The sequence below is a fragment of the Lathyrus oleraceus genome, chromosome 6 (genome assembly GCF_024323335.1).
Source record: "Lathyrus oleraceus cultivar Zhongwan6 chromosome 6, CAAS_Psat_ZW6_1.0, whole genome shotgun sequence".
NCBI classification, from domain to species: domain Eukaryota; kingdom Viridiplantae; phylum Streptophyta; class Magnoliopsida; order Fabales; family Fabaceae; genus Lathyrus; species Lathyrus oleraceus.
In genome coordinates, this window is record NC_066584.1 from 64,508,786 (window position 1) to 64,523,108 (window position 14,323).

Sequence of the window (14,323 nt, forward strand, 5' to 3'; positions counted from 1 at the left end):
CTTTCAACCACCTTAGTCCTAGATATTCATGCCTTCCTATACGAGGGAGCATAATTGCATCGTGTAACGAAATGCGAGACTATTATACTCACCTTCAATGATGGATTGTCGCTAATGAAAGACAAAATTTCATTACATATTAACTGAGAGATGAGTTTGTGATGATCCTGCATCGGATTGGTGATTATGCAAATGTGAGATGAACCTATAGAACCCATCTCTTAAGAATCACTCCTCTTCTAGTAAGATGTTGTCAACCAGAATAGGCAGAGCTCATTACGACACAAGATCTTATACCTCGTCACATTAGTTTGATCGACCCTATAATCAGCTGATATTTCCATATGATACTTTTTAATAGCTCGGACACAATCTTCTTTTGTGCGAAATTTCTCTCTCTCTCTCTCTCTCTCTCTCTCTCTCTCTCTCTTAATGATCCTTCTGTTTGCATATTAAAGCTACGCGAATTATACCCAAGTGCATCGCACACTCAAAGATACAACATAGTCACCATCTAACTTTATTTATTCCCAAAGGAAAGGGAAAACATCGATAAAACCCGGGGGAAAGAGAAATGGGTAAGGAAGTCGGTTATGCAAGGGGAAGGTATTAGCACCCCTAACATCCATGGTACTCCATGGGAACCGTTTTGAATGTTCTTTGCAAGAATAGGTGTTATTATCTTAAGGTTACTTGCGAAAAGGTGGAAACGGGGGTTAATAGATAAGCGTGAAAAAGGTGAGAAATAGATACTTGTGAGAAAATGAAAGGAATAGATAATTGTGCTCGCCAAGGATTTGGGTCTTCGTGCCTACGTATCCTCATTCGTGCAATGAGGAAATCAGAGCTCCGTAGTTCGTGGAACTAGGACGGATGCGTTAGTTGTTTTTAGTGGACAGTATTAACATTCGCGTTCTACTGTCGACTGGCTTGTATGCTCGAGCATGGGAGCTTTAAACGTCTGTCTGTTTGCGGTAGAATGGATGAACTCATATCGCACTCTAGAAGTTAAACATTGCTTGCTCACACATGGAGGCTTAAGCTTCGTTCACGGTAGAACGGAAGTAACACGTCCTTTCTGAAAAGGTTTTGAATTGAAAATGAAGCCCCAAGGCAAAACTGGGTTTGATGAGGTGAGTTTTCTTTTATTTTGAAATGAGAGTCATGATTCAAATCGTACTAAAGTCTATGAATGGAGGTGAATACAGTGAGCAACTGGGTCATTCGTCCCGCACCCAAAGATATTCAGAATGGGGATAGGAACTCTCCAGTCCCATTCCTTCTCCATTTCTTAAGGCTCGTGTCGTACGATCCTAATCATAGGGTTAATTGTTTTTGAGTTTATTTACAAAATGATTTTAGTTTTACTAGGAGAACAAAAGGATAGAAAGAAACCCTAAAAGGTGGAAGTTTGATCTTCAATTCTGATCTTCAATTTGTGCTTTAATCTATGTAGAAAGACTTATCAATTATTTGATTTAAATTGCATTAAAGTCTATGAATAGAGGTGAATACAATGAGCACTGGGTCATTCGTCCCCTACCCAAAAATATTCAGAATGGGGGTTGGAATTCTCCAGTCCCATTCCTTCTCTATTACTTAAGGCTCATGACGTGCAATTTACGTCACAACCGATGAGTGTTGAAGTGGAATTTTCTTGCAGCTTCCCATGATGAAGGGTTGCTTTTGGAGAATGAAGAGGCTTGTTAATCAACTTGAATCAAATTATGCTAAAGCCTATGAATAGAGGTGAATATAGTGAGCAACTGGGTCATTCTTCCTGCACCCAAAGATATTCAGAATGGGGGTAGGAATTCTCCAGTCTCATTCATTCTCTATTACTTAAGACTTATGGCACACAACTTGGCTCATGAATAACAAGTGTTGAGTTTTGACCTTTGTAGTGCTTAAATGGTAGTCATGTCTCGTACTGATTTGCATAGCTTGAACTCTTGATCTTGATCTTGATCTTTGAATCTTGATTAAACTTGGAAATCCAGTATCCAACATCTTGATCATAAGGACTTGCTTTGTCAAGTGGTTAAGGGTCTTTCGGCCACTTAACTAAGCTTGGGGAATTAAGCATATTCAAAGGATTTAGTAAATCAAAGCGTACTTTGATCAACTTAATCGGTGGGGAGAAATTAGCTGAATTGAGTATAACTACCTAAAGGGTTAATGTTTATTGGAATTATTTTCTAAGTCCTAAAATTAGGGGAACATGCAAAAATTGGACAATTTCTACTCCTAAGGGCAAAACAGTCATTTGATAATTTATGGTCATTGAATTAAAATTCTAATTATGAAATTTCTAATCAAAACTCAATTAAATTCTAAACTACTCTATTGCTAAAGATGCTATTAGGTGCTAAAATCTTCCAACTTCTAAAAATGTTAATATTTCTAAAAAGTTCTATTTAAATCTAATTCCAAATCTAAAACAAGAATTAAAAAACCTGGCAAAATTCCTATTATTTTTGGAGATCCTAATTAACTCCTAATTGATCTAATTAATCTAAATTCTAACAATCAAAATTATCTACTTAACAAAACTAAATAACAAACAAAAAGCAAAGAAAAGAGAATGGGCATTTGCATAACAGGGGGTGCAGGCCCCGTTAGGGTGTGTGCTGGAAAAAGAGGGCAAGACAGGGTCCAAATGCATGAGTTTCAGTTGTCAAAGGCCAATTCTGAACATGTTCTTTTCAGCTAGGGCGTGTAGCAAAGTAATTGGAGTGAGATAGTAATTTCACTTTGGGCTTGGATGAACCAAGACCAAATTAGGATTAAGCCCAAAGATTGGGATATGACTTGAAAAAATCAGCAGAACATGAACATGTTCGCGCGCCTTCTTCATGGCACCACTGCCGCCGGAGCTCCACAATGGACCACCGAGCCGGAAGTCGCTTCCGGCGGCGGTGGCCGCCAGAAATGGACAGCGGAACCACCTCCATCTTCGTCTCTCTCTCCTGAATAAGAATCTAACATCCAACTTCTCTAATTCTTGGTCCAAATCCATAACTGAAACCAAATCCTCAAGAAATCCTAAAAAATCATATCTAAAATACACCTCCATGAACCAGATTCGAGGTTTCTCATGATAGGGGTTTGCAACAACATGGTGCAAGGTTCAGCATAGCAACCAAAATGCAATGAAATGATGTAAGTGGACCTACCTCTGAAGCTGAGACTTGCTCCAACGAGTGTTGATCGGAGAAGATGAAGATGAAAAATCACTTGTACAAACAAGTACGGTATTGCCTTTACTTCCTTCTGATTCGCTTGTTTTCCAATTCTTCTTCAAAAAATTTGTAGTATGATGAGGTTGAGCTCACTCTTCTTGAAGCTTCAATGAGAAGCTTCAATGGAGTTTTAGAAATTGAGCTTTGAGTGTAAGAGGGAGAGGATTCAGAGAGAATGATTGTAGAGGATTGAAGGTGATGATTGCGAAAAAAAGAGGGTCCAAAAAATGATGGTGGAGATGTGGCTTTATAGTGGTTAGGCTTGGGATTAATGTGGCTTGGAATTCAGGTTTGGAGTTAGTTAGGTGAGGTCTGGAGTTAGTTGGTTTGAACTCAGTGAGTTACTCACTGAGTTAGTTTGTTATGACCTTGAAAGTGGTTATGACAGTTGGTTGGTTAATTTAGTGGAATGTATTCAAGTGATTATGTTTCTAACTGGCCATTGCAGGTTAAAACTTGAATGATGACCTGTGGTTTAAATGGCTTAGGTATGGGTGACTTGCAGTTGTAGGTAAATAATTTTGTGGTTATGTTGTGCCAACTGTAATTTTGGTTATGTTTGTGCAGGGTTAAGCATGTCTTGCAGTTGTGAATCATTGTGATTGTTCTGGCATGACAGGAATTTGTATTTTGTAGTATCTCAGCAGCTTGTAGCATTGTAATTCTGCAGTGGGCCTTATGACTGTTATGCTCATGGTTTCCTGGTGTTCATGCAGGCACGCGTTTGATCCGTACGATTGACTTGCAAGCCTTGGCTACCTTCAATGATGGCGATTCATGTTTTGCTCTAGAGGTTCAGTTCTCACAGTCGTGCAAAAATTCCTATAAATCAAGCTATGAGTCGACTCAAACAGGGAATGAGTCGACTCAAACAGAGTTTATTCCAGGGTTGAGTTGACCTACGACTCGACCTGTTCGGACCCGCGGCGAAATGGTTCAAAGGAAAATGGGAAATTAGTCGACGTAAAGAGTGGGTAAGTCGACTCAAACATAATTTCTCAGAATTTAGTCAACCTGTTCGGACCCGAAGGGACAAGGTTCAAGAAACAAAGGGGGATGAGTCGACATAAGGAGTGGGTGAGTCGACTCACTCAAGTTTCTCAGAATTGAGTCGACCTGTGAATCGACCTGTTCGGACCCAAAGGTTTTGCTCCGAGTCATGACTCGACTCACAAAGCTGAAACTTCCAAAAAATGAGTTTTTGCAATGTGATATGATATTTTCTTGCATTTCTTGTATGTAATGAATATCTTATGAATGGAATTGATCAATTGAATGAAAATGAAATGACTTAATACATGAATATGTCACTTGAAACGGATTGAATTTTGGGCTTCTATGATCATGATGAATGGAAATTATGAGACCAAGGACTTGGGTTATAACTAATAGACTCAAGCACCATTGATGGAGACACAGTCACCGAGACAAAATGAATGGACCAAGCACGGGAGGATGAGTGAAACACACACTGAGTGAAAGATCACAATGAGATTAGGGTTTTATGAATCATAACCTTCAATCCAGGTCTTTAAATCAATCAAGATACTTTTCAAACACCACCAAAGCTTCATGGTCCCCATCCTTAGGATATTAGGGTTTTAAGCCAATTACAAAACTCCACAAATAATTCCTCTGACCATGGGTCCACAACTAGTGTTCATAAGCCCAGTTCATGCACGGAGGCCAAGCCACAAGATCCCTCAAGACCAAGAATTAGGGTTGCAACCCACACGACGAGCAATACCAAAATCTTCACTCCAAACCAGCTTTGTTAACCAAAAAACCTTGAATCTATGATGTTTGTTAATCAATGTTAATCGAGAATGAATGATGAACATGAATGAGACATGAATGAGGTTCGAATCGCGGGTTAGGTGAAAAGCAAAAATGGGAGGGCAAATTTGGGGGTATGACACATATACAGATTATAAAATATATTTGACGATGGTTCATCTGCACCCAAGTTCAAGTTTGTGTGTGTATGTGCATCCGTGCGTGCGTGTGTATATGTGTGTGTTGTTGTTGTTGTTGTGTGTGTATGTGTGTGCGCGTGTGTGCATGTATGTGTGTGTGAGAGAGTTGCCTTAGTAAATCTAGAATTACTCTTATAGCTTTACATTCAACTAATCATATAGACTTAGAATCATGCGAGCTTTTACACTTCCTCTAAAGCTTCAAAATGACTTGCTTGATTCATCATTGATTTAACACTTCATCTAGGACTTGAATCTTCTAATGATGAGGTTAGATATAGATTCTTTGGTAGATGCCATTATCAAGGATTACTGGACAGGAGAGCATCAAAAACTTCATGAATGTCGTTTGACCTTAAGAGTTGTCCTTATTAAACTTGGCTTGATATCTTGATCTCATAAGAAACACTTAGTTCATTGCTTTTTCTTGGAAGATTAATGTTGGTGTAAGCCCTAGAGGCCAATACATTTGGTACTTGTATCGAATTATAAAAGGCTTTTTCTTTATTACGTTTGTTTAATAAAGTCCCTAGAATAGCTAGTCCGTTTAATGTATCAAGTATGACTTGATCATGAGATCACATTAAACATAAGGGCATTATTCTTAAAGTATCTATAGTCGAGCTTTATTGTGAAATGGGATAACACTAAAGCATTAAGACTATTATGTATATAGACTGATGATCACATCTCATGAATCATGGATAAGGAGTTATCAAGTCTTAAACATAGGTATGAATATTAAGAGTAATATTTATACCGGATTGACCCGCTATGAGAATACTATATAGAATGTTATGCAAAGTGTCATAAGTTATTCTCATGGTGATAATGGTGTATACCACTCTTCGACCTGAAACCACTATGGACCCTGGATGTAGAGTCGAGTGCTTTATTGCTGATCAAACGTTGTCCGTAACTGGATAACCATAAAGACAGTTCACTACTAGAAAAACTGTTATTAGCGTCGGCCATTTACAGACGCTAACGGTGAAAAAACAGACACTAATATGTGGTTAGCGTCGGTTTAGCGTCGGTGTCGGGCCTTGAATAAAAGTTGCGAAGCTACTGTGTAACGTCGGATAAAGATACACCGAGGCTACGTAGCCTCGGGGAGACGGAGGCTAAAGCGGACACTAATTGAACCGACGCTATGTTGTTTCAAAACCATGAAAAGTCAATATTATGTTTAGCGTTGGCCGGTCCGACTCTAAAGTCAACAAAAAAAGTCAACAGATAGCGTCCGTGTCACCGACCCTAAAGTCAACATAGAAAAGTCTATAATAATATTTAGCCTTGCATACACCGACTCTAAAGTCAACAAAAAAGGACAATAACGGGTTGCAACATGACAACCTCACTCGAACAAATTTTTTCAATCCACAATATCATATTTATGGTAAAACATTTGGAAACAATTTTAAACATTCGTGAAAGTAACTACAAAAGTTCTACCCACATTAACTTTCAAAAAACATACACAAAAAGTAATCACATCCGAGATTAATTCGTTCTACTAAAAGTACAAGATCAATCTTCATCTAATGATTGATCATCCAAATCGTCATCATAATGATGAGAATGTGATACAAAAGTTGAAGTGTCAAATTTCTTCATCATAAATTCCTTCCAAGCATTCATCTCCCTCTCCATCCTTTGTGCAGTCTCGGTAGCAGCTTTTGCAGCCTCGGTAGCAGCTCGCATTGCTTCGTTAGCCTCTTGTAATTGGGTCGTTGCAGCCTCGGCAATTTGTTCAGCTCTAATTCTAGCTGCTCTTTCAGCTTCTAATGACATCCCAAACATAGAGTGTTGAGGAGTTTGAGATTGTTGGGTAAAACTTTTTGATCCACGTTTTAGATTAATAGCTAAATCTGCAGCGCCATAAACCCGACCACGGTTACGGCCCCCAGCAGCCTCTGTCCATAGCTGATTTACACGCTCTCCATCTAACACTTGAACAACCTCTCCATTCCCTTCTTCAGTTGGCTGAAGTTCTGCATCAAACTTCTCTTTAAAAGTCTTCTGCATAACACAACATTATAATGCTAAGTTAGTGCTCTGTTAAGAATTTAGAGATGATATGTTGGTTAGAAGTTAGTGCTCTGTTAAGAATTGTTAGAATTTGTTAAATGTTGTTAAAAGGTTGAATCAGTTAACTATTTATAATGCTAAGTTTGTTTGAGTTACATAGTTAGTAATAGTTAGTTTCCTAATTGATTTTTCAACCTGCGTTTCAATTTCATAAAAAACTGCAGCAACAACAACTTAACCAAATTTGTTCAATCACATTCATTTCCTAATTGATTCAATAACTTCGTAATTCAATAAAATGCCAACAGTAATAACCATCCTATTTAATATTCAAATAAGTGTGACAATAATGCATAATCAATTAACAGTAGGTTTTCATAAATCATGAATCAAATCAATTTGCACCACAAGATTGCTAGCATTTTCATGTGACTGAACCAATTAAGCTAGTTTCCATTTGATCAAAATCGACTTAGTAAACTCATGCATCTAGAAGGTAATATATGTGACAGAATTTCATTTTCAATGGAATCGATTCCCTAGCAGAATTCAACTTGTCCAAACATCTAACAAATTAACTCTAACCGAATTAACATTCCAACTGTCATCTAACAGAAGTTATAATTAATTGCATTTTAACAACTCTTTCCTAACTTCACTCACAGTGTAACAACCAAACAAAAAAACTAATAAAAAATATTACTAACTATGCTCCTTGTTGATTAATAGAACGAATTATCACAAAAGTTAGAGTTAGTTTACATGGATAGAGTTAGCAGTTTTGAAACTCTATTAGAATTATATACCAACCTTAATTGGACTGCAAGTAAAAAAAATAGTTCGAATTAGTGGTTAGCATGGTTAATTGAATGTTTGATTTCTGTTAGTGTTAGGAGTCGGATTAGTGAGTAATGTTGAGTTGTTAGCACGTCACTGTCAGTAGGTTGAAAAAGTAAGGAATATTTAACAGCAAGATAACACAAGCAGGAATTTCAAACTGATTGCAGGAATTTCAAACCGATATCAAACAGCACAGCAAATATTGATGCAGGAATTTCAAACAAATATCAAACAGCACAGCAAACTGATTGCAGGAATTTCAAACTGATAGTTAAACATAGGACTTGTGCTATTATATCTAACTTACATTAGACTATAAAAATGGATAACTAGATCCTTTTTGGAGAGTTTAATTTGAATAAGTCTGCTTCTGAAAGCATGGATGCAAATATTGATGCAGTAAAATTTACGAGAACTTACATAAGTAGATGCAGCACGACTGTCAACCCATTCACCATTTTTCCTCTTGTGTGTTTTTAAAAATAACTCATCGGGACGCAGATCCCTTTGAAGTTCACGTGACTACAAAAATCAAATAATCCAATAATCAATACAGAATACGAGTAAAACTGTCAAGATATAAAGAATCTTCATAATAATAATAATTTGTTAGGATTTTATTACTTACAAGTTGAAGTGCAACATCAATATGAGCCTTACGGCCTGTGGTGTGGACTGCTCCGCCTCTTGCGGAAGCTCGATTGGTCTTGTTTTGAGAAGACACAGCCAAAAACTCGGTCTTTTTCCAATAAGTTTGAAGTTCAACCCAAGCATCATCACCAATCCATGAAGGTCGAGTCCCTTTTCTCCTCGCCTTCCCCAACATGTCGTTTAATCGTTTTCTTCCTTTTTTTTCAAATGCGCTATAGACAAATGCATGATCGAAAGGATCCCACGAAACCTTCTCCTAAAAATAATTAAAATCACATAATTAATATTAATAACCAATTAGTTACTTTTTTAAATATAATTTGATCAACTTAAGTGACAAAAGTCAATAAATACTTACTCCAAACAACTTAAACCAATCAGCTTTCGTATCAGGATCGAGTGCAGACCAATGATGTATAGGTTTATAAAATTATTTGCGTATCGCATAATTAATGGCACCAGCAACTTCTTTGGCAGGAACTAGCCTACAAAATACAATAATAAAACTACTAAATTATTAAGAATCATATGGATAGTAATATTCTCAACTTTCTTAACAGGTTATATATATTTTAGACAAAATACAATAATAAAACTACTAAATTATTAAATTATGAGAATATATATGACTTACCCAGTACCAGATGGTTTTATAATAACTTTCCCATTCTCATCTATTGTTGGCACAAGAGGGGTAATAGTTTCTTGACCCACCGCCTCATCCTCATCAGCATCCACATCTTCCTCCTCTGCCAAATTTGAAGGGCTAGCCATTGTTTGAAGGTTTATACTTTGAGGGCCAGCCATTGTTTGATGGCTTAAAGTTGGAGTAGGCATAAAACTGAATTTCTCAGAGGTAGTGGCATGAACAGGTACTACAGTTGGAGCTGGTGTTGGCATCGACGATGCAGCCTGCACAGACGATGCTGCCTGAGCTGGTGTTGGCATCGACGATGCAGCCTACACTCTTAACATTATCATAACATTATCAAATGCAGTTTCTGATAAAATTAAAAGTAAAAGAAAAGAAACAATGTTGTTTCTGATAATTCAAATGCAGTTGCCAAACATTATCATAACACGCAAAAACCCCTCCAAACATCAACAACAGCAAAAACCTCTCCATACTGTGGCGAGTCCGAAAACTGCCACGTATACCTACCATAGCGCCGCAGTTACGGATATTTGATAACACAACACTGCTCTACAGGAAACAATTTGAGCAATTTACAGTACAGATTCTTAATGGAGAATCCAAAATGCCCCCTAGTTTCAACAAAGAAGATGTGGATTTTTTATTAGATGTGGATTTTTCATTTAAGTCATAACAACTCAACATTAACATTAACAGAAGCAAACTATTAGACTTTCAACAATAGTTCACAGCTGACATTACTAATAAGTAATAACACATTCAACTAATTAATTTCCTAACACTTAATTAGCTAAGAAGTTCATAACAGAAACTGTGCAGCAATTTTGTTTCTGTTAGAGGTTATTAGTTAGTTAGGATCTGTTATGAGAAGTTACAAAATCTGTTAGAGGTGGATTTGGTGAGTGAAATGTTTAACTCAAATTCTGTTTTGAAATTAAATTCCATTGTAAATTCAGTTAGTTTAGAAATTCAAAAGTTAGTTGAATCGAAATTGAGATTTAAGTGGAATGTAACTGAAATGCAAATTGTAAAATTTTCCCTCCTTGTTTTATGTGAATGTAGTTATGCAGGTTAATTTCAGTTAGTAAAAAAAGACTGTGAGGATGTTAATTTGTTAAAATTCCTGTTAGGACACTAAGAAACAGTTAAGTGGAAATTTGGAACTGTTATTGAAATGATTGGGTTAGTGACTTCCTGTTATTAAAAAATTATTAGTAATTATTCTCCCTGTTAGTCTATGTTAGTTTTTTTATTTGTTAATTTGCTTATGTGAAATGCTTGAAATTCCGGTTATATTGTCGTTAAAAGCTTGTCAATGTATGATGCGGCATGTTAATTAGCAAGTCAGTTAGAATACACTTGGATTTCTTGTACATTTCCGTTAAAACCACTGTAATTGAATTTTGGTATTAGTAATATTAATTCAGTTAGTTCCTATTGGTTTCTCCACAGGTTTGTAAACCACACTGACTTATTGTTATTTTCGTATGAATGTCAATGAGACGCACGGTTTTGAAAGCATCCCACTTTCACTAATAACTAACTTTGTTAATAGAAACTGAACCTCACTAACCAACTTCTAACTTCCAGGTTTCTTCAACAACCGCTCCGAAAATAACAAACTTCAAAACTCCTCTTCCCAACCTATAACAGAACTGAACCTTCACTCTTCACAACTAATGGAACCAACTAACAGAACCATCATTCTCTCATGACCAAAATCAACTAACCGAATTTCACAACAAATTCTAAACCGTTACCTAACAACTTTTCCCAACAAACTTCTCAAGCAAATCACCTGCAAACAGAATTGAAAAATGACTATAACCTCACTCTCTCATAACTTTGCGGCTTCTTCGAACGTTCTAACATAAATCACCATTCTAACCTCTTCGAACCCTATATCGCGAATTCGTGGAATGCACAACAGGACAACAACACAAGACAGAACAAAGGAACACTTCTCAATTGCAGTCACTAGAAGCAAGCAAAACACTAACTAAGACACATCAACAACAGTTAGAAAACAAGCACTAATAATCAGGTCACAAATATATAGCAGACACACAGATTGTTACAAATGGCTGATACTGGCACTGCAACTCACATCAGAAATCAGTTATGGAATGCAGGCACAGCAGATAATTCAAGAAGCACAACAGCCAAATCAGGTGGCACAATGAAAACATCACCTTCAGCCTGAAGCAAGGAAGGCTCAACAACAAATATCTCATCAAGAACAGGACAATCTAGAGCATTAGAGGACATACATCAAGCAACAAAAGGGAAACTAAACTACAGATATGAGTTCATCTATAAAGCACTCAAGCAGCCGCATCATCAATACACAATGCAACAACTGGAAATTACTCGGAGGCAACATCATCAAGAGAACCACATGAAGGACATTCAAGATAAGAGGAAGGATGAAAACATGCATCAATATCATCAACATACCAGAAACCTTGGTTCCACAAAAACAAATCTAAACCAGCACAAACTTTTTCAGCTCTTTTAGTTTGACCCCATAAGAAATAATTAAGCAGAACTTAGGAAATTCCATAGCCTCCTCATAACCACAAAATCAATTCATAAATAATTCTCAACCTTGAGAAATACTAACTGATGCAAACACTAACTATTGCAAACACTAACAGTTCAGTCTGGTTCCAAATTAACATAGGGATGACTAACCTTGAGAAAGAGTTGTCTTTGCAAAATCCCGGATGATATAGTGCTTCGGTTCCAAATTAACTTGCATTCAACAACTGCTTACTGCCTCCACTAAGTAAGATGAGCATTCTTGAAAACCTACATTCAGAAAACCAATTAGCAAATAATTTGATTTTTGTAGTTTCAGACTTAAAGGAGACTTTAAACATATTTGGAAACAATACTAAACTTGCAAAGAAAAGTTGATTCCAGCATCCACAAAGCCGATAGTTCTGGAAAACCTACATTCAGAAAACATAAAACATATGACTATCTCATACTCATTAAACCAAAACTCCATGGAAATCACTTGAGATGAATATGCATTACCTTTGATGATTCAGAAACCCTTTAACGAGGGATTTTGAATTAGGGATTCTTCAATGGATTCACGGATTAGGGATTCACGAATCGGTTCACGAAATTGGGAAAAAACGGATTCACGATTTAGCATGGAATTAGGGTTTTCGTTTTGTGAAATGAAATGGAGGGAGAGTGAAAAATGACGAGGGAAAAGGAAAGAGGGAAATAAGCTGTCGCGCAATTTTTGGTCAGAAATAGAAAATTCCATAGAGTCCGCCAAGCGGACTCTAATTAATAAATAAAATACTTAAACCTTAAATATATATATATATTATAGATAAATAAATGGAAAATGTATATGTTATAAGAATAGCGTCGGCTAAGCGGACTCTAAGTAAATAAATACTAATTAAAAAATAATGCTACTAGATAGAGTCGGTCTAACCGACTCTAAATAAATTAATCAAACATTCTTCAAAGGTAACATAACAAGTAGTGTCGGTTTTGCCGACACTGATAAAAAAAATAACTTGTCTTAAAAGATGTACGTAGATAGAGTCCGTTAGTGTAGGCTTAGCCGACACTAATAGTGTCCGTGTCGGTGGCCGACTCTAAACTAGGAGGCTAAAATGACTTATTCTAGTAGTGGTTGATGGGTACTCCACGAAGCATGTTGAGGGACATGAGTGACCTAGATGGAATTTGCCCATCCTGCATAACAGGATAAATGTTTATGGGCCCAATATTGAACTGCACAAGGATGACATGGTCTATGCCTTGTGTTCAATATAGACATAAGGGCAAAAGGGTAATTATGCACATAATTATTATCACAGAAGGATTTGTCAGATCACATGACATTTTCGTGTCTTGGGTGTCGCATCCGCGAAAAACAACCGGCGGGCTAAAACAAAAACAACACAGAGCCGCCACTGCGCGTTATTTATCCCAAGATAGGGAAAGGAAACGCTCAGAGAAACCTGGAAAAAGCATGGTCTCGCGACCAAAGAGAAAGGGTAAGGGAGTCGGTTACGCAAGGGGAAGGTATTAGCACCCCTCACGTCCGTCGTACTCGACGGGATCCACGCTCTAAGAAAAGAAAAGGTTGCTAAAAACATCACACACACAAGGAACGCAGGTGGGGTTAAGAGGAAGAGAGGGCTCGCTAGGACATCGCATCCTATGCCTACGTATCTCGTCTGGAACGAGAATCAGAGCTGCCGTAGTTCGGCTCACGCACGCCAAACAAGCAAACACAAACACAGGCAAACATGGAGCCTGAATGCCAATCACTGGACTTACATCAGCATCCGAACCAAAACACACACAAAAGGGCAAACGTGGAGCCCGATCGCCAATCACTGGACTTACGTCGGCATCCGAACCGAAACACACGCACACTGGAACCTGAGTGTCACTCGATGGACTTACATCAGCTTCCAAGCACACAACAACCAACAAGTTAATAGGGAGTCGGGAACTCGAGCCTATAACTGTCAAGCACACACACAAAAAGAAAGAAAAGTGCCCGGAGAGACCTCGCACGGTCTCCTGCCTACATACCTCGTCTGGAACGAGGATCAGGGCGATGTAGTTCCCCTGAAAGGGAAAGAAAGAACATGCAAACTAGTAGGGAGTTGGGAACTCGAGCCTACAAGTCATCAAGCAAGCCAGAAGAGACGCTGAGACGTCAGAAGAAACGGCACACACAGACTAACAGGGAGTCGGGAACTCGAGCCTGATAGCTGCCAAACAAAACACACGCAAAAAAGAAAAGGGTGCCCGGAGAGACCTCGCGCGGTCTCCTGCCTACATACCTCGTCTGGAACGAGGATCAGGGCGATGTAGTTCCCCTGAAAGGGAAAGAAATTCTAGCCAGAAACCAAGGGGAGACACACTACCAGGGAGCTGTA

The 14,323-nt window shown here is 37.8% G+C and overlaps 1 protein-coding gene and 1 long non-coding RNA gene across 2 annotated transcripts; both read right to left on the minus strand.

Annotated features, from left to right (window-relative positions):
• Nucleotides 1-9,170: 9,170 nt before the first annotated feature.
• Nucleotides 9,171-9,905, minus strand: LOC127094042 (uncharacterized). Its single transcript, XM_051032913.1, has 3 exons — nucleotides 9,810-9,905; nucleotides 9,375-9,700; nucleotides 9,171-9,225 (listed from the first exon to the last, which is right to left on the minus strand). The coding sequence occupies exons 1-3, from the start codon at nucleotides 9,903-9,905 to the stop codon at nucleotides 9,171-9,173; spliced, it is 477 nt and encodes a 158-aa protein (XP_050888870.1).
• Nucleotides 9,906-11,503: 1,598 nt separating this feature from the next.
• LOC127097076 (uncharacterized) lies at nucleotides 11,504-12,572 on the minus strand. Its single transcript, XR_007792910.1, has 3 exons — nucleotides 12,438-12,572; nucleotides 12,298-12,349; nucleotides 11,504-12,206 (listed from the first exon to the last, which is right to left on the minus strand). It is a non-coding gene; the product is annotated as an uncharacterized LOC127097076 (long non-coding RNA).
• Between the last annotated feature and the right edge of the window lie 1,751 nt (nucleotides 12,573-14,323).

Excerpts from the sequence above, each read along its gene's own strand:
- LOC127094042 (XM_051032913.1), bottom strand. The coding sequence starts at position 9,905 with ATGGTAGGTATACGTGGCAGTTTTCGGACTCGCCACAGTATGGAGAGG. Across the intron at positions 9,701-9,809 it reads TTTTTGCGTGTTATGATAAT|GCTGCATCGTCGATGCCAAC; the intron begins GTTTGGCAACTG and ends TTAAGAGTGTAG. Across the intron at positions 9,226-9,374 it reads ATAAAACCATCTGGTACTGG|GCTAGTTCCTGCCAAAGAAG; the intron begins GTAAGTCATATA and ends TGTATTTTGTAG.